This window comes from Palaemon carinicauda, chromosome 23, assembly GCF_036898095.1.
Source record: "Palaemon carinicauda isolate YSFRI2023 chromosome 23, ASM3689809v2, whole genome shotgun sequence".
Lineage (NCBI taxonomy): Eukaryota > Metazoa > Arthropoda > Malacostraca > Decapoda > Palaemonidae > Palaemon > Palaemon carinicauda.
The window spans coordinates 71,641,172-71,659,784 of NC_090747.1; the positions used below are offsets into that span (position 1 = coordinate 71,641,172).

Genomic DNA, 18,613 nt, shown 5'->3' on the forward strand with positions numbered 1-18,613 from the left:
ACTGGGAAGGTCTAAACGTGTACGCTTTTCCTCCATTCAAGATCCTGGACAGAGTCCTGAAAAGATTCAGGGATTCACCCAACGTCCGCATGACCATGATAGCTCCTTTTTTGGCCCATGAGACATTGGGTTCTGGAGATGATGGAGTGGCTGGTAGATACCCCCAGATCATTACCACTGTTAGGGTTGACTAATCTGAATGGGACATATTTAGAGTGTGGTGCAGGAATAATAGACTTTCCTCTACCAATACCTCGATAGCCAATATAGCAGAATTTTTCTGTTGTATCTGGAGGCAGTATCACGTACAAAAGAGAAGCTAGCTATGCCTTTCATCAAGGGTTACCTCAGCATACTAACCTCCGTCTTTCGTAACCGACACATTGGCTTGTCAGGTAACAAGGATCTCTCAGATCTCATTAGATCTTTTGAGACGACTAAGAGTAAGGACAATCCAACCTCCTCATGGAACCTGGATATAGTCCTGGCCTTTTTAACCTAAAGTAGGTTTGTACAGTTGGTCAAGGCATCTTGGAAGTATCTTACCAAGAAGACTCTTTTCCTAATTTCATTGGCTACAGTCAAAAGATTAGGAGAGTTAAAAGCCATCAGCAAGAAGATGGGCTTTAATGGAGACAATACAATTTGCTCCCTTCTGCTAGGCTTTCTTTTCAAAGACGAGAAAGACAGTCTCTGATGCTCAGTTAAAAAGCCCTCTTTGCCTTTATCAAAGAATACCCTGGCCTTTTTCATTAAGGATTTAATAAGGGAAACTCTCCAGGATTGTGAGTAAGAAGTATTCCCTATCCTTAAGGTAAAACCACACAAGGTTAGAGCTGTAGCAATTTTTACGGTTTACAAACACAATAAAATGAAGTAAATTTTGGAGCCTACTTTCTGACGAAGGGAATCAATCTTCACAGACTGCTATCTCAAAGATGTACAGACCCAGTATGAGGATTGCTGTTCCTTGGGTCCGTACTTTAGCTCCGGCTTCGTAGTTAGAGAAGGGTCTACTGCCTCTTCCTGATAACCTAATATATACCCTTGCCTTCTCTCTTGTACTTGTGTTCACAGGTTGTCTGTGAGGTTGTCGCAGCCTTCCGTCAGTCTGGATGCAAGTCAAGTTAGTTTTAATGTGTTCACAGATTGTTTGGAACGTTATCACAGCCTTCCGTCAATCTGGGATGCAAATCAAATTAGTTTTAATGTGGAGTAGGTGGTCAGAATCAGTATCCTTGGCTATGCCAGGTTTGCAAGGGTGGTGGTCTAGCCACTCTAAGGTCAAGGACCTTGTGGCAGCCCCAAGAGACTTTTCAGCCCCCTGAGTGGATCGCTGAGTCGCTTAAGGAACGCAGGTGAAATGAGGCAATATCATTGTGAAAAGCCAGCTTCCTTATCAGGTTGTAATGCCAGAATCAGTATCCTTGGCTATGCCAGGTTTAGAAAGATGGTTGTCTAGCCACTCTAAGGTCGAGGACCTTGTGGCAGCCCCAAGAGACTTTTCAGCCCCCTGAGTGGATCACTGAGTCTCTTAAGGAATGCAGGTGAAATGAGGCAATATCATTGTGAAGCCAGCTTCCTTATCAGGTTAGAACCAAATTGTTAGTACTACTATTGTAGTTATTAATAATTATACGAATTCCCAATGGGATGAGGTTTTCAACCCACCTCCAACTGTGGGAATCAGCTATACAGTATATATGTAAGTACCAGGGAAGTTACATGTTTAAAAATGGTATTTTTATCATAAAATAAATTTTTAAATATACTTACCTGGTAGTTACATATATAAAAGGGCCCTCCCTTCTCCCCTCTGAAAACAGAGACATCAAATTTCTGAAGATGTTGGGAATAGTTCTGATAACCTACGAGTGGTGGCGCTCATGTATGACCACCTACTGTCATGGCGGCGATCGCCACGAATTTGAATTTCTGTCGTGCCGCGTCGAAACGCAGGATTTAAGCTATATATATGTAACTACCAGGTAAGAATATTTAAAAATTTATTTTATAATAAAAATACCATTTTTCCTATGTTCAAGTGAGTCATCCTTTAGTGCTGGCTAGAAGTGTTTCAGTTCCTCAGATAAAGTCTGAATCATTTAAGATTAATTTAAAATATTGAGTTCTACACATTGCTTCTTTTGCTTTTAGGAATCATGTTTGTTGAAAGGATATGTTCCTACACAAATACAAAATGACATCAGCAAATCTGCAACTGCTGCTGAAATCTAATGAAGTTGTTATAACTGTTGGCAGGTAGTGGCAAAATACTGCCCAGTTGTGAATTGGCAAGAATAGCTCTTTTAATTTCAGCCACAAACAGTAAGCTCATACTCTTGCTAACTCAGATTTTTGCAGTTTTGATTTTTTCCTTTCTCTTCTTAAAATAAATGGATGTGCAGACATGCTGTTGTGTTCGGGTGAACCTCGGTTAATTAAATGAAAAGAACAAGGATATGTAATTGCTTTTTAAGTTAGCTGTAAATTTGTAGCAGGAATATATGCAAATCTGCTAATAATCTGTTTTGCCATTTGCAGTGACCATGATTGTTTTCAGTCAATCCCTAGCTACGTGTGGTACAATGACGATGACAATCTGTAAATTGTCCTTTCTTTGGCATCACTGGTGCTCTGTCTTTATTTTTGCCGCCGAAGGGACTTCTTTGGTAGCCTCTAGTGTCTTTCCGACTCTTGCTTCATCTGTGGAAATGCTGAAGGGTGTGGCACAAACTGGTGTTACCTTTGCTGCTTTTGAATAGTCCCTTGTGGTCTCTTCCTCCATGGAAGCTTTGTTGTTGGTTTTCAAGACATCACCCTGAAGAAGAGACTGGCTCATCTTTGTTAGATTCTTCAGACACTACTTCTTCCAAGAAAAAAAGATGTTATATAAAAAAATCTAGGAAGACTAGTTGACAGGAGATGCATGATTCTCTGACCAATCTCTCCCTGCTTACACGCGAGAGAGAATATTCGGTACCAAGAACCAACCCTGACTGGGAAGGTGTCTCGGTGCACCGTACAGGAGTTTACTGTCCTGCTTTATCACTGCTCGGTGCTGTTACAGACTAAGCATCTGCAATATCGAGCAGAAGAAAGGGCCCCACCTGCTCTGGAACCAATGATGTCTCCTCTCTTTAATGATTGACAAGACATTCCCTCATATAAGAGTGATCGGGAATGTGAGCCTAGTCTTGTCGTGATTGGTCCTGTAATCAGTCACCACGTGATTGTTCTCCTCTTGTCTCCCATGTCACTGTAGCTGTAGATGCTCCTTGTATTCATAGGGTAGGAAACAAGATCACCTGTCATCTGCTTTTCCCCTGTATGGCTAGTCCAAGTGCCGGGAATTTCCCACGCTCACATGCAACTTGGGCTAGGAACAGGTGACCACCTAAGACTGCACTCAGCGTTCTTATGAACACTGAGATGTTACATTACATATGCAAAATCAGCAAGAAGGTCCTTCACCATCTGTGATTGGCATTTACCTAACGAACACATGCACTATCACTGAACAAATTCTCTGGTGGCATGAGTGCCGAAGGCAATCCTGTTATTGTAGGGAAAGCAGATTGTCGACCAAATTCCACTTCAACCTCTTGACTGCGTGGAAGGGCGAGGCAAAAAAGATTCAGTAATTTGAAATCTTAAAACCTTTTCCTATTCAGAGTAAAATTCCGGTCACATTCTCAGTCTGGATCGTATTTTCTCTTTAAGAAAAGAACTGTCATCCAAGGGGATTTTTGAGACCACCTCCCTTGTGATGGAAGAATTGTCTTGGGTTTTCAACACCCCAGTAAGGCCTGAGTTCAGTCCAGCACTAGCTGAGGTGGAGAACCACAAGATTGAACGTTCGTTTGTTGACATTCTTACCCTCATTCATGAGTGTAGTGAACTTGGGGAGGCTACCATGGCTTCTGTGACAGTGGGATCTATGGTCAAAAACCTCACTAGAGGAACTACTGTTATGGCCTTGGACAGATTAAATTCTCAGACCTCTGGGCCTGGGAATTCACTTTGGTCCACTCAGTTGAGTAGATCCTGCCTCCTGCGCCTTTTCGACAAAGAAGAAACTACGAAACTGAGGGTGTGAGCCAATCTCTCCTTGTCTCTAATTTGATAGTGAGATTGTTTGGGGAGGGACCTAGGGTGGAAAGCAGTCTTTCCAACCCTTGAGTCTATTGCCATGGAATTATCTTCCATGCCCAGCCTCGTGGATCGACCAGTGGTCCAGTGCAATCTCCTTTTTCAGGTTGATTTGTAAAATACTGAGATGTTGACGAAATGTAGCAAGTTGGTTTTGTCTAATATGAAGATATTGACCTTCTTTTCACACCAGTCAGCTAAGCAATTGGCCAATTAAATTCTGAAAAGGAAGGCTTTGTTTTTTCCCGATTCCTCAGAAAGGTTGAACAGGGAAATACCCTGGTGCTGGAGGCTGTCTCTTTCCATCTAAGGACATAAAGTAATGGTGGAAAGGAGTAAGGCTATCCATGACCTCCTTATATATTGTGCGGTAACCTTCAAGGATTCAGGCCTTATAAAGGCTCTGCAGCGAGACCAAACACCCTTAAGAGGACCTTTCTTCCAAAGCCAGATTGTGGCAGCTGCAGCGAGACCAAAAACCCCTTAGGATTTGCTTTGTAGAAAGCTTTGGGTGCCTCCTAAAGCCCAATTGTGACCTCCAGTTACTTTTTCTATAAAAAACGGTTTGGGCAAAGCTTTACCTTTTCAATCCCAGCCTAGCTAATTCAACAGTGACAGTAAAGGTAAGAGGGGAGAAGGGGGGCGCTGAAGTCGACAGTCCACTCCTCCAGCTGTCGCAAGCGGGGAGATGACTGTTGTGCCATTGAACAAGGTAAAAGTAACATTAAGCAATGCAGTGGATTGTAGAAATTCAAAGATCTTTGACTTCTCCCCACTTGCACTCTGATGATGTTCAGGAGTTTTAATATGAAATTGCCGGAAGCTGTGGCCTTGGTGGCAGAGATGGATGAGAAATGCTCAAAGTATTTCAAGACTTTTCTCCGGGTTTCTACAGTTAACACTAGCTGGTGGAGAAGTTAGGTGGGGGTTGGAGCCCAGACCATTCATTGAACTCTCACTGCCGAATAAGTTTGTTTTTCAAATTCAGTTCAGCATGTAGATGACAAGTACTATACAAGTCTGCCATGAGAGAGGAAACTCCATGCTTTCAGTGGATCTGAAGGTCATGTATGTCCAAGTATCCATTTTTCAGTACTACAGAAAGTGCCTTAACTTCATCTTTGAGGTAGTAGGGTACCATTTCATAGTCCACTTATCCCCAAGTGTTCATGCATATGTTCACTCTGGTCTCTTTTGAACGGAATACTTTACGTCCTTTGAAGTATCACGACGACTGGTAGTTGTTTCTGGTTCAAGATCAACTACTCTCTTTTTATTGTAATCTGGGGATTGCGGGAAATTGGGAAAAGTCAATTATCATTCTTAAACAGAGGATGAACTATCTGGGCTTGCTGAAACAGCTGTAGCTAGAGTCTTCCTTTCAAACAATTGCATCTGCAGGGTCAGAGAGGTTGTGCAACAGTGTTTTTTGAAGTGAGAACTTTTGACTCGCCTGTGGTAATGTTTTCTAAAGCATCATTCCTCATTGGAGAAACTCGTTCCACGTTGAAGTGTCGCTGGTCAGCAGCCAGCCATCTCCCATCTCTTTCTGGTGGCACAAGAGGTACGGGACTATCTTTCCTGGTGGCTGCATGCAGAAAAACCTCTCTAGGGGAGTTTCATTCAACTCTCACCTTGAGAGAGGCTCCTTTTGTCTGATGAATTCAATAGTGGGGAAAGGGGGCACACTTGAGAAACCTAGTTGCTTCAGAGGTGTGGTCCCCATAGGAAAGCTACATATCAACCTGTTGTAAATGCAAGCAGTATTCCTAGCATTGAAATCTTTCCAAAGAGTTTGGTAGGTTGCTGAGTAGTACTGATGAGCAACAAAATTACTGTTCTGTCGTAGCATACTTTAACAAGAATGGAGCGACTGTCTCATAGTCTTTGCAAGATGATGAAGCAGGTGCACATCTGGGCAGTGGACAACGCTGTAAATCTATCAGAGAGATTTTTTCCAGGCAAAAAGAATGTACTAGTAGACATGCTTAGTTGTCAAGGGCAGGTAGTTTCGAAATAGTCCTTTCATCCCCGCAAGGTAGAAAAGGTTTCTTGTTCTCTGGGGATCGTTAGCTATTAATCTGTTTACTCCATGACTAAACAGGAAACTTACAATATTTAGTATCCTCGTTTCAAACCCAAGGGAAGTGCTTTGGGAAGCAGTCCAATACCCAGTTGATCCCCCTAGACTTTCCCCCATTCAATGTGATTTGCCGGCTGATCAACGGAGTGTTGATCACACCAAGTTTGGGGATGATTCTGGGGGCTCCCAAATGACCAGAAGATGAATGGGATCCAATCTGTTAGCATGTTTAGTTGTTGTCCCAAGAGAAGTATTGCATGGAACAATCTCCTCTGTCAGCTGCACCTTCAGAGGTACTTGTACTTCCAATCAGTGAAGTTGTTTGCACTTCACCTCAGGAGATTTTACATTATCTCCTCCTAGCAATAGGCTTTTTATAAGGGACTTCTCAGATGATGTTTGGGTAGCTATGACAGTTCTCTGCAGCTGTCTACTAAGGTAAGAGGACCATTTTCTCTGATAGGAGTTTCATATGCCAGACTTCTTCAGTTCCTTTACCTGTGGGAGAGGCAGTGCTGCTCCATGAACCCCCTAGACTCCCTTCCCTGAAGACGAAGAGGAGAACATCTCAACGGAGAGGATTCATGTGCGCTTAGTGTGCGCACAGGTGTCCTCTGCGTTGTGGTATTGTTCTCCATCTTTGGTGAAGGAAGTCTAAGGGACACTTGGAGCAACACTGTCCCTCCCATGGAGAGAGAAACTGTAGGAGCCACACGTAAAGATATCTTAGTACCTGTGAAAGCCCTCTGCCATTATCTGTCAAGAAAAGTTGGTAATTTTCTGTGAATGGTGTCAAGGGAGTACTTTTCCAGTTTGAGCATCTTTAGCGAAGATCACATACTTCTTCATCTGAGAGACGCTTCTGCTCAGCCTTGAGCACAGTCCTCCAACTGAAGAGCATAGACCCCTTCTCCTTATGTGAGTTGGCTATATTCATGAGGCGCATAGAGCAGTCTTGCCCGACCCAGGGGCTCTTGCCCCCTAGTGAGATATGCCTTGTGTTTTTAAGTGTCTGACGTGTACCCCATATGAGCCTTTGAGAAGGTTGTCAGACAGACATCTGACTGTCAAAACTGTCTTTTTATTAGTTTTAACCTCAGCAAAAAGAGTAGGCGAGTTGCATGGACTCTCTTATAAAATAGCCTACACTGTGATTGGGAAGGAGATCTCCTTTAGTTTTTCACCCAAATTCAGAACTAAAACCTAGAACCTGTCAGAACACGACCCCATGTTCGAGACCTTCTTAGTCTCCGCTTTACGTAAAGCATTGGGTGGTGAATGAGAAGAGGTGCTTTTGTGTCTAATGAGTTATCTGCTGTGTTATCTGATAAAAGACTTGACATCGCAGGTCTGAGTGTCAACGAATCGTCCTTGGCATTATTAGAACTAAGAATGAGGTGTCACAACTTTGAATTTCTACAATCCACTGCATTGCTTAATGTTACTTTTACCTTGTTCAATGGCACAACAGTCATCTCCCCGCTTGCGACAGCTGGAGGAGTGGACTGTCGACTTCAGCGCCCCCCTTCTCCCCTCTTACCTTTACTGTCACTGTTGAATTAGCTAGGCTGGGATTGAAAATGTAAAGCTTTGCCCAAACCGTTTTTTATAGAAAAAGTAACTGAAGGTCACAATTGGGCTTTAGGAGGCACCCAAAGCTTTCTACAAAGCAAATCCTAAGGGGTTTTTGGTCTCGCTGCAGCTGCCACAATCTGGCTTTGGAAGAAAGGTCCTCTTAAGGGTGTTTGGTCTCGCTGCAGAGCCTTTATAAGGCCTGAATCCTAGAAGGTTACCGCACAATATATAAGGAGGTCATGGATAGCCTTACTCCTTTCCACCATTACTTTATGTCCTTAGATGGAAAGAGACAGCCTCCAGCACCAGGGTATTCCCCTGTTCAACCTTTCTGAGGAATCGGGAAAAAACAAAGCCTTCCTTTTCAGAATTTAATTGGCCAATTGCTTAGCTGACTGGTGTGAAAAGAAGGTCAATATCTTCATATTAGACAAAACCAACTTGCTACATTTCGTCAACATCTCAGGATTTTACAAATCAACCTGAAAAAGGAGATTGCACTGGACCACTGGTCGATCCACGAGGCTGGGCATGGAAGATAATTCCATGGCAATAGACTCAAGGGTTGGAAAGACTGCTTTCCACCCTAGGTCCCTCCCCAAACAATCTCACCATCAAATTAGATACAAGGAGAGATTGGCTCACACCCTCAGTTTCGTAGTTTCTTCTTTGTCGAAAAGGCGCAGGAGGCAGGATCTACTCAACTGAGTGGACCGAAGTGAATTCCCAGGCCCAGAGGTCTGAGAATTTAATCTGTCCAAGGCCATAACAGTAGTTCCTCTAGTGAGGTTTTTGACCATAGATCCCACTGTCACAGAAGCCATGGTAGCCTCCCCAAGTTCACTACACTCATGAATGAGGGTAAGAATGTCAACAAACGAACGTTCAATCTTTTGGTTCTCCACCTCAGCTAGTGCTGGACTGAACTCAGGCCTTACTGGGGTGTTGAAAACCCAAGACAATTCTTCCATCACAAGGGAGGTGGTCTCAAAAATCCCCTTGGATGACAGTTCTTTTCTCAAAGAGAAAATACGATCCAGACTGAGAATGTGACCGGAATTTTACTCTGAATATGAAAAGGTTTTAAGATTTCAAATTACTGAATCTTTTTTGCCTCGCCCTTCCACGCAGTCAAGAGGTTGAAGTGGAATTTGGTCGACAATCTGCTTTCCCTACAATAACAGGATTGCCTTCGGCACTCATGCCACCAGAGAATTTGTTCAGTGATAGTGCATGTGTTCGTTAGGTAAATGCCAATCACAGATGCTGATTTTGCATATGCAATGTAACATCTCAGTGTTCATAAGAACGCTGAGTGCAGTCTTAGGTGGTCACCTGTTCCTAGCCCAAGTTGCATGTGAGCGTGGGAAATTCCCGGCACTTGGACTAGCCATACAGGGGAAAAGCAGATGACAGGTGATCTTGTTTCCTACCCTATGAATACAAGGAGCATCTACAGCTACAGTGACATGGGAGACAAGAGGAGAACAATCACGTGGTGACTGATTACAGGACCAATCACGGCAAGACTAGGCTCACATTCCCGATCACTCTTATATGAGGGAATGTCTTGTCAATCATTAAAGAGAGGAGACATCATTGGTTCCAGAGCAGGTGGGGCCCTTTCTTCTGCTCGATATTGCAGATGCTTAGTCTGTAGCAGCACCGAGCAGTGATAAAGCAGGACAGTAAACTCCTGTACCGTGCACCGAGACACCTTCCCAGTCAGGGTTGGTTCTTGGTACCGAATATTCTCTCTCGCGTGTAAGCAGGGAGAGATTGGTCAGAGAATCATGCATCTCCTGTCAACTAGTCTTCCTAGATTTTTTTTCTATATCATCATCTTTTTTCTTGGAAGAAGTAGTGTCTGAAGACTCTAACAAAAATGAGCCAGTCTCTTCTTCAGGGTGAGGTCTTGAAAACCAACAACAAAGCTCCCATGGAGGAAGAGCCCAAAAGGGAATATTCAAAAGCAGCAAAGGTAACACCAGTTTGTGCCACACCCTTCAGCATTTCCACAGATAAAGCAAGAGTCGGAAAGACACTACAGAGGCTGGCACAGAAATCCTTTCAGCGGCAAAAATTGCCAACAGAGCACCAGTGATGCCAAAGAAAGGACAATTTTCAGATTGTCATCGTCATTGTACCACATGTTGCTAGGGATTGACTGAAAACAATCATGGTCACTGCAAATGGCAAAACAGATTATTAGCAGATTTGCATATATTCCTGCTACAAATTTACAGCTAACTTAAAAAGCAATTACATATCCTTGTTCTTTTCATTTAATTAACTGAGGTTCACCCGAACACAACAGCATGTCTGCACATCCATTTATTCTCAGCGCCCTTCTGGAGTTAGGCGCGAGGCACGCCCATCGCGCGCAGTTCCTGATACAGCGCACACGCGCTCACCAATGCGCCAGCGAGCTTCTACAACTCAGCGCGCAGTTCAGGAGGTGCCTAAGTTAGCGCACGGGCGCTCACAGGTACCCCTGGATTCTCCTTCCAGACTGCGCAATCCTGTACGCGCTCCTCCAGTCGCACGCGATGTTCCAGTAGCGCGCGAGGCGCCCCATGCAACTCAACAGTGCACACCTGTGCGCGCTAATCCGATCGCGCGCCAACGCGCAGACCCACCCTCGCTCTATCACGAGGCTGCGCAATCGCGCCCTCGCCCAGTACTTCCAGATACGCGCCCACGCGCTACTGCTCACTCGCGCCCGATAGTACCGCATCAGGTTACTGCGCGCCCTCGCATCCAGCCTTCAACCCCTCCTCACGATCTAGTTCCTGCGCGCCACACGCCCTCGCGTACCATCGCGCCCACGCGCCCGCACCATCGCCTGCGTGCCACCGGGCCACCGCGCCACCGCGCCCTCGCGCCCTCGCGCCCTCGCGCCCTCGCGCCCTCGCGCCCTCGCGCCACCTCGCGCCCTCGCGCCCTCGCGCCCTCGCGCCCTCGCCACCAACCTCGCACGCCTGCGCCCATGCGCGCGCGCCAGCGTGAGCGCGAAATTCCTATTGCGCACGATCCTTTCGCGCGCGATCCAGGACAGGGCTTATCGCGCGACCTCCAGCGCGATCTTCGTCAGGCTGACAGGTCATCATCTCGTTCACCTTCCCGCAAGCGCAGAACAGCGCACTTGCCGGACGAGGGGCGGTTCCCAGACGAGGGGGGGTTCCCGGACAGGTCTAAGTACTCTTATTTCAGCTTCTATTCAGGCGAACCCTCGTTTGTCGACTCCTCCAAGGGATCGAACGATCCCCTTCCCTCCAGAGGGAGTGTCTGAAAGCACGACTGTCAGCCAGCAGCCCTGGTTCGGGACCCTGGTCAGAGCTCTTATGCAGGCTATGAAGCCTGTGCTCTCTGACTTAGGTCACAAATCAGTGGCAGCTGCCTCCCCCCTGAAGAGGAAGAGAGGAGTCCCCTCCGTGGAGACATCGAGGGCTATCCTGTCTCCTCGCAAATCCTTGCGCAAGGCTCCTTCTCCCCCCCAGACTTTTTCTCCCTCCCCTGCGGATGAGGATTACCCATCCTCAGGAGAGTCGGAGGAGCCGGACCGTTCCCCCATCGCACCAATGGGGGAAACTCCGCCTCTTTCTGAGAAGTCTTCTCGAACAGGGGTGGAAAAAAGCCTGCATCCATCGTTACTCGAGTCCTGTATCCCTCCCAGGAGGGAACCGAAGGACTCTATAAGACGATTCCCAAGTCGTCGGTAAGGATCAGATAGGAGCCAGCTAGACCTTCGGAGGATGTCCACGAGTCCCCCCAGGAAGAGCCTCTGGGGACAGGAGACTTTGCTGCCAGTCCTTCAGGAGGAGAGCACCAAGAGTCAGAACATGCGTTCTGGCAAGTTCTGACCCTCATGAGGAACCTCAACGGGATTCCAGACCCAGAGATTCCTCCTCGTGAGGGTAAAGACACGGTCTTGGACTGAGTCTACGGCACCCAGAAACCCTCTAGGGCCAGTGCAGCTTTGCCCTGGTCACAAGGGATGAAGAGTGCCAGAGACAAGGTCGAGGGCCAGCTCTCAGAGCTTGCCTCCTCCAGTAGATCCAGCGCCGGTAACAAGCTCCTCCCTCCTCCTCGAGGCCATCAGAGGAGGTATTTTGAGATCCTTGAGGAGACTTGTTTGGGTCTTCCAGTTCACCACTCCGTGTAAGAACTCACTGGGGGAGTCCCTCTAGAGAGACTCTCCAACCGGCACGTGTGCTATTCAGTTACTGAGATCCCAAGCCAGGAGAAGGTGGCGAAGTGTGCCATGCTGGCAACTTCAGGGCTTGACATCTGGCTGGGGTCTCTGGGCATCCTGGTGTGGTCTGAGGATCTGTCCAAAGAAAGCACCAGGAAGGCACTGGAGACATTCTTGCTCTCAGGCACGCTGACAATCGAGTTTTTGGCCCACCAAGTTTCGAGCTTGTGGGCCAACACAATTCTTAAACGACGGGACGCAGTGGCTGAGAGATTCCACCAGAAGGTCCCCAGTTCAGATGTTAGCAGGCTCAGACACTCTTCCGTGCTCGGTAAGAGTTTGTTTGAGCCTAAGGACGTGGAGCTAACCGCTGAGAGGTGGATGAAGTCCAACCAGGATTCCCTCATCCATAGGGCCCTGACATCGAAGGCCCTACAAACCTCCAGCAGCCCAACAGCCCCGTCCAGCTAAGGACACAAAGAAGACGACAGCAGCAAAGCCGAAGGTGTCTAAGCCCTTTCCTGCCAAGAGCAGAAGGAGCAAAAAGTTCTCCAGGGGAGGTAAAAATCCTAGAGGAAACGCCCGAGGCCATAGACGCTAGGATTGGCAGTCCCCCTGCATGTCCACCAGTGTGGGGATGCCTACAAAGTTGCGCGGCAAGGTGGCAGCAACTCGGGGCAGATACCTGGACGATTTCCGTGATCGGTCAGGGTTATCGCGTCCCGTTCATAGCTTCTCTACCTCCCCTGACAGCGAATCCAGTGTCTTTGAGCTCCCTTACTATGGGATCAGTAAGGGGGCAGGCCCTCCGGGCAGAAGTCCAGACCATGTTGAAGAAGGACGCTCTCCAAGAGGTAGTGGACGGGTCCCCAGGCTTCTACAGTTGACTCTTTCTTGTAAAGAAGGCGTCTGGAGGCTGGAGACCAGTCATCGACCTCTCAACCCTGAACGGGTTTGTCAAACAGACTCCGTTCAGTATGGAGACGGCAGACACGGTCAGACTTGCAGTGAGACCACGAGACTTCATGTGTACCCTGGACCTGAAGGACGCGTACTGTACTTCCAGATCCCAGTCCATCCGTCTTCAAGGAAGTACTTAAGATTTTTCCTAGACGACAAAATCTACCAGTTCAAGGTGCTGTGTTTCGGTCTCTTCACAGCCCCTCAGGTGTTCACCAGAGATTTCACCCTGATATCATCGTGGGCTCACAGGATCGGCATCCGTCTCCTTCGTTATCTGGACGACAGGTTGATCCTAGCGGACTCGGAGGCAACCCTTCTTCGCTACCGAGACAAGCTTCTCGAACTTTGCCAGGATCTAGGGATCATGGTAAATCTCGAGAAGTCCTCTCTGCAGCCCTCTCAGAAACTGGTATACCTAGGCATGGTCATAGACACCAATCTCCACAAAGTCTTCCCATCAGACGACAGGATAGCAAGGCTGAGGAAGGTCGCAAGGCCTTTCCTCAATCGAGAAGAACTTCCAGCCCAAACGTGGTTACGTCTCCTCGGCCAATTGGCCCGTCTGGTTCCCAACGGTCGCCTCAGAATGAGATCTCTCCAGTGGCGACTCAAGTCCCAGTGGAATCAAGGACACGATTCCCCGGACACTTTGATCCCTGTGGGTCATGTGGAACAGACAGACCTCCAGTGGTGGGTGGCAGACGAGAACCTACGAAAGGGAGTGGATCTTCTCGTCCTTCCCCCGGATTTGATGTTGTTCTCGGACGCATCAAAGAAAGGGTGGGGCGCCCACGTTCTGAACCACAGGACCTCAGGCCTGTGGTCAGAATCAGAAAAGTACCTTCACATAAACCTGTTAGAAATGAAGGCCGTGTTCCTGGCACTTCAGAAGTTCCACCAAGTCCTGGCGGGCCACTCTGTGGTGGTGATGAGGGACAACACCACGGTGGTGGCTTATATCAACAACCAGGGAGGTACCTTTTCAGAACAGCTATCCCATCTTGCAGTAGAGATGCTGAGAAGGTCCGAAGTCCACTCGATCACACTAGCAGCTTGCTTCATTCCAGGCATAAGGAATGTGCTCACCGACAGTCTGAGCAGAGCGACGCAGATAGTGAGTACCGAGTGGTCTTTGGATCCTCAAGTAGCCAACAAAGTCCTGACTTTGTGGGGTTCCCAGACTGTGGATCTGTTCGCTACAGCATTGAACTTCAAGCTCCCGCTGTACTGCTCCCCAGTCCCGGACCCCAAGGCTCTCTGGCAAGATGCCTTCCAACAACGGTGGGACAACATCGATTTGTACGTCTTTCCCCCGTTCTGTCTGATGAGGAGGGTGCTCAACAAGACCAGAATATCGGTCAATCTATCAATGACCCTGATAGTTCCACCATGGCATCACACAGAATGGTTCCCGGACCTTCTGCAACTCCTCACGGAGATTCCGAGAGAACTCCCTCCACGTCACGAGCTACTCAAACAACCACACGCCAACATCTTCCACAAAGCCGTTGCTTCGCTTCGACTTCACGCCTGGAGACTATCCAGCATCTCCTCACTGAGAGAGGATTTTCGCAACAAGTTGCGAATAGGATGTCTGGACACCTGCGCATGTCATCCGCAGGGGTCTACCAGGTGAAGTGGCGAGTCTTCTGTGGTTGGTGTCGTGGAAGGGGTATCTCTCCACTCGATGCCACTATTCCAGCAATAGCGGAGTTCCTCGTGTATTTGCGGGAGGAAATGCGCCTTTCAGTCTTGGCAGTGAAAGGCTATTGCTCAGCCTTAAGTCTTGCCTTCAGGCTTAAAGGAGTGGACATTTCTTCCTCGCTGGAACTTTCCCTTCTCATACGAAGTTATGAACTTAACTGCCCTCAGTCGAAAGTGAGACCTCCTCCATGGAACGTGGTTCGAGTTCTCAGGTCTCTGAAGAGACCTCCCTACGAACCATTACGCCAGGCTTCAGATCGCCACCTTACCTGGAAGACGGTGTTCCTGCTAGCATTGGCCTCAGCCAAGCGAGTCAGCGAATTGCATGGTCTCTCGTACGACATCGCCCATTCAAGGGGATGGGGGGAGGTAACGTTCAGGTTCGTCCCTGAGTTTGTTGCCAAGACTCAGAATCCGGGAGTGCCGGACCCTCGGTTCGACTCTTTCCAGGTTTTGAGTCTTCGTTCTGTAACAGATGACCCAGACCATCTCCTACTGTGCCCAGTTAGGAGTCTGAGGTTGTATCTTAATAGAACAGCTGTAGTTCGTCCCCAGGTGCAAGCCTTGTTCGTGAGCACGGGGAAAACGAAGAGGAGGGTCACCAGGAATACTATCTCGGCCTGGATTCACAAGGTAATACACCTGGCCTTGAATCTTGACCCTTCTCCGTCACGTCACCCTAGAGCGCATGATGTCAGGGGCATAGCTACGTCCCTGGCCTTCAAGAAAAATTATTCAGTGACGCAGGTCCTGCAAGCTGGGGTGTGGAAGCGTCAGACCACCTTCACGGCCCACTACCTGCAAGACGTGACACACAGGAGGATCGATACGTTCTCTATCGGTCCTGTGGTGGTTGTACAACAGCTGGTCTAACCTCAGGCTCCTTAATGGACAAGTAGCAGAAGGTTGAGGGCATTGTTACCCGGTTTTAGTCTGCGTGAATGAAAAGATCTGTCTGGCCCTTATTCTTTTCTTCATCCTCTCCTCCCTTGGAGAAAGCAGCATCCTGGGTTCTCAAACCACTGCAGGTAATCCATGTTTCATTGTCTGCGTGAATGAAAAGATCTGTCTGGCCCTTATTCTTTTCTTCATCCTCTCCTCCCTTGGAGAAAGCAGCATCCTGGGTTCTCAAACCACTGCAGGTAATCCATGTTTCATTGTGTTCCTAGTATTAAGTGTAATGCTGTCATGTCCCCATACCCTGACGAGGTGGTATTGGGAGAGTCCTAGCCTAGAATTCCATCTGAAGAACTCCAGGTCAACTTCCTAGGACGAGTCACTTCTTCACCTTCGCGCACAGCTTATGTAGGCCGCAGCAGTTTCTCAGCATGCTAGTGAGGCGCAGGGACTCCTTATTTCCTGAGTACTTACACACTCGAATATGGAGTCCCTGGGCAAAGCCAAAGCCAGTATGGCATGGACTTACCGCCCTTCCTAAGGGTTGAGTCACCCCTTGTAAACAGCGTGGTTTGTATTTCAGTTACAGAACAAATGACAAATTCGTAGATAATTTGTATTTTTCCTAACTATACAAACCTTAGCTATTTACACACATTTACCCGCCAGCCCTGTCCCCCGGGATATGTCCTACCTCTAAGCAAAGTGAAGCATTCACTAGTGTGTGTGAGGGGGGGGGGGGGGGGTTAGCAAGCTACCCCTCCCTACCCCCCGCCAACTAGCGGTGGGGTAGTAAACCCTTGTTAAAATTCTAATGGCTCATCATTCAGCTACACCGAAGTAATTACCCCATGTAAATAGCTAAGGTTTGTATAGTTAGGAAAAATACAAATTATCTACAAATTGTCATTTCAAATGCTTTTTGAATGAAGGAAATCAATTAAGAAGCAAAAAAGTTAATAGAATGTGAAGTAACACCAAAGTAACTTTATTGTAATTGGGCTGAGTCACTCATTAAATATTTTCCCAAATTAGGTACCGTTTATAAATGGGTCTAATATGATGTTTTTAATTAGATTTAGTACTGTAAGTTGATGTTATTGGATATGTGAGATAAATGACAATGTTTAATTTGCAGGCACTTATTTTTCTGAAAACGCACTGTTACCAGGCTTGGTGCAAGGAGACTTTGAGGGAGACACTCAAGTATTACAATACCTAGAGGTATGGAATTATTATATACAGGAATTTTATTATTGCTATTTTTTTTCTTATTTCCTAACTTCCAAATTCAAAGAACTTTAATGTAAGATATTCAAGAGTTCCTCAGGGACCTGGGATTTCAAAAGGCTCAGACAAAATCTTTTTTTTATTTATTTAAAAGCTCTAAACTATACTCATAAAAGGAATTCTAGTCCATTTTCGTTATCTGCAACCAGGTTTTATGGATATCCATTTTTTGAGAAAAGTTTGGATGATATAACTTTCACTTGTTCTTACCCAAATATAAACCATCGTCCCTTAAAGAGGAGTGTGCTTTCAGCCAGCTGGAACGACCAATGAAACTTTTAACAAGTTATGTGCGGTAGTTAGTGTTAGCTAGGGGGGAGGGGGGGGGAGACAACCGTCTGCCCGACTTTATCATGTCAATTTTGTCTTTGGCAGCAAATGGTATGGATGTACTGATTGCTGCTTTTACTGACTCCTGGATCTTTTCTTTTCTTGTGATAAATGCTGGTTTTTGTTTGTGAGTGGTTTTGCTTAATTGCGTAAGCGCATTGAAGGTAAGCATGTGGTAGAGTGATATTTATTCTCACTATGATACAAACCTTCTCCCCCATGCGTAGGGTGGGACTGTATGCAGTTATTAATATTATTACCTCTGCCAAGGAGGTTGTATTTTCAAGTCAGTTTATTTATTTATTTTTTAGCTATATTTATTTGTCTCTGTGTCTGTGGTTAGTATTACGTCAAAACTATGCGACGGATTTTTTTGAAATTCTCAGCACAGATAGATCTTACGTCGTGGACGACCTTATTAAATTTTTGGAGGAGATCTGGAACTGGATCCAGATTCTAGATCCGGATTTGGATTTTTACCATTTTAAAGATAACGTTAAAACAAACTTGACAGATTTTTACGAAATTTTCACCACAGATAGATCATAGGCCATGGGCGACTCCATTAACTTTTGGAGATGATCTGATACCAGATGCGAATTCTAGATCCATTTGCATTTTTCACAATTTTAAAGATTATTTCAAAGCAAATTGACACATTTGATTTTCACCAAATTTCAACAATCGATAGATATGCTTTGGAAGAAACCATGAAATTTTGTAGGTGATACAGATCAAGATCATGGATCAACATTGAACTTTTCACCCTCTTCTGTACAATCAGCATATGAAAAGTGGGAGGCAGTGTCTGCAGACTTTAGTTAAATGTTGGCAATACAGTATTCATTGGTGGAGGTCTGAAATCGCTGATTGCAGTTCCGGTAGGCCCTGCTGCTTCCTCTGGTGCCTTGGATGACCGTGGAGGTAGCAGCAGTAGGGGACTCAGCGTTATGAAGCTTCATCTGTGGTGGATAACGGGGGAGGGTGGGCTGTGGCACTGTAGCAGTACCAGCCGAACTCGGTTGAGTCCCTTGTCAGGGTGGGAGGAACGTAGAGAGTTGAGGTCCCCTTTTTTTGTTTCATTTGTTTGATGTTGGCTACCCCCCTAAATTTGGGGAAGGGCCTTGGTATATGTATGTATTATTATTAGTTAAGCTACAACACTAGTTAGAAAGGCAAGATGCTATAAGCCCAAGAGCTCCAACAGGGAAAAATAGCACAGTCAGGAAAGGAAACAAGGAAGTAGATAAACTACAAGAGAAGTAATGTATAATTAAGCAGTAGAAGTAAAGAGAATAAATGACAGGGTTTTAAAGATCCCAATGATAATAGGCAATCAGATAATAAGCATAATTTCAGCATATGCCCCTCAGATTCGTTGTCAAGAACAAAGAAAAGAATTATTTAGACAGGAGTTTATGGCA

General features: G+C 46.4%; 1 protein-coding gene across 2 annotated transcripts in view; it reads left to right on the forward strand.

The window, feature by feature from the left end:
• GAA1 (glycosylphosphatidylinositol anchor attachment 1) overlaps positions 1-18,613 on the forward strand; it is a 205,125-nt gene that overhangs the window by 68,237 nt on the left and 118,275 nt on the right. For both annotated transcript variants that reach the window (XM_068347028.1, XM_068347027.1), the window contains exon 3: positions 16,708-16,793. In XM_068347028.1, coding sequence (XP_068203129.1) covers positions 16,708-16,793 — 86 coding nt within the window. The remainder of the gene's footprint in view (positions 1-16,707; positions 16,794-18,613) is intronic.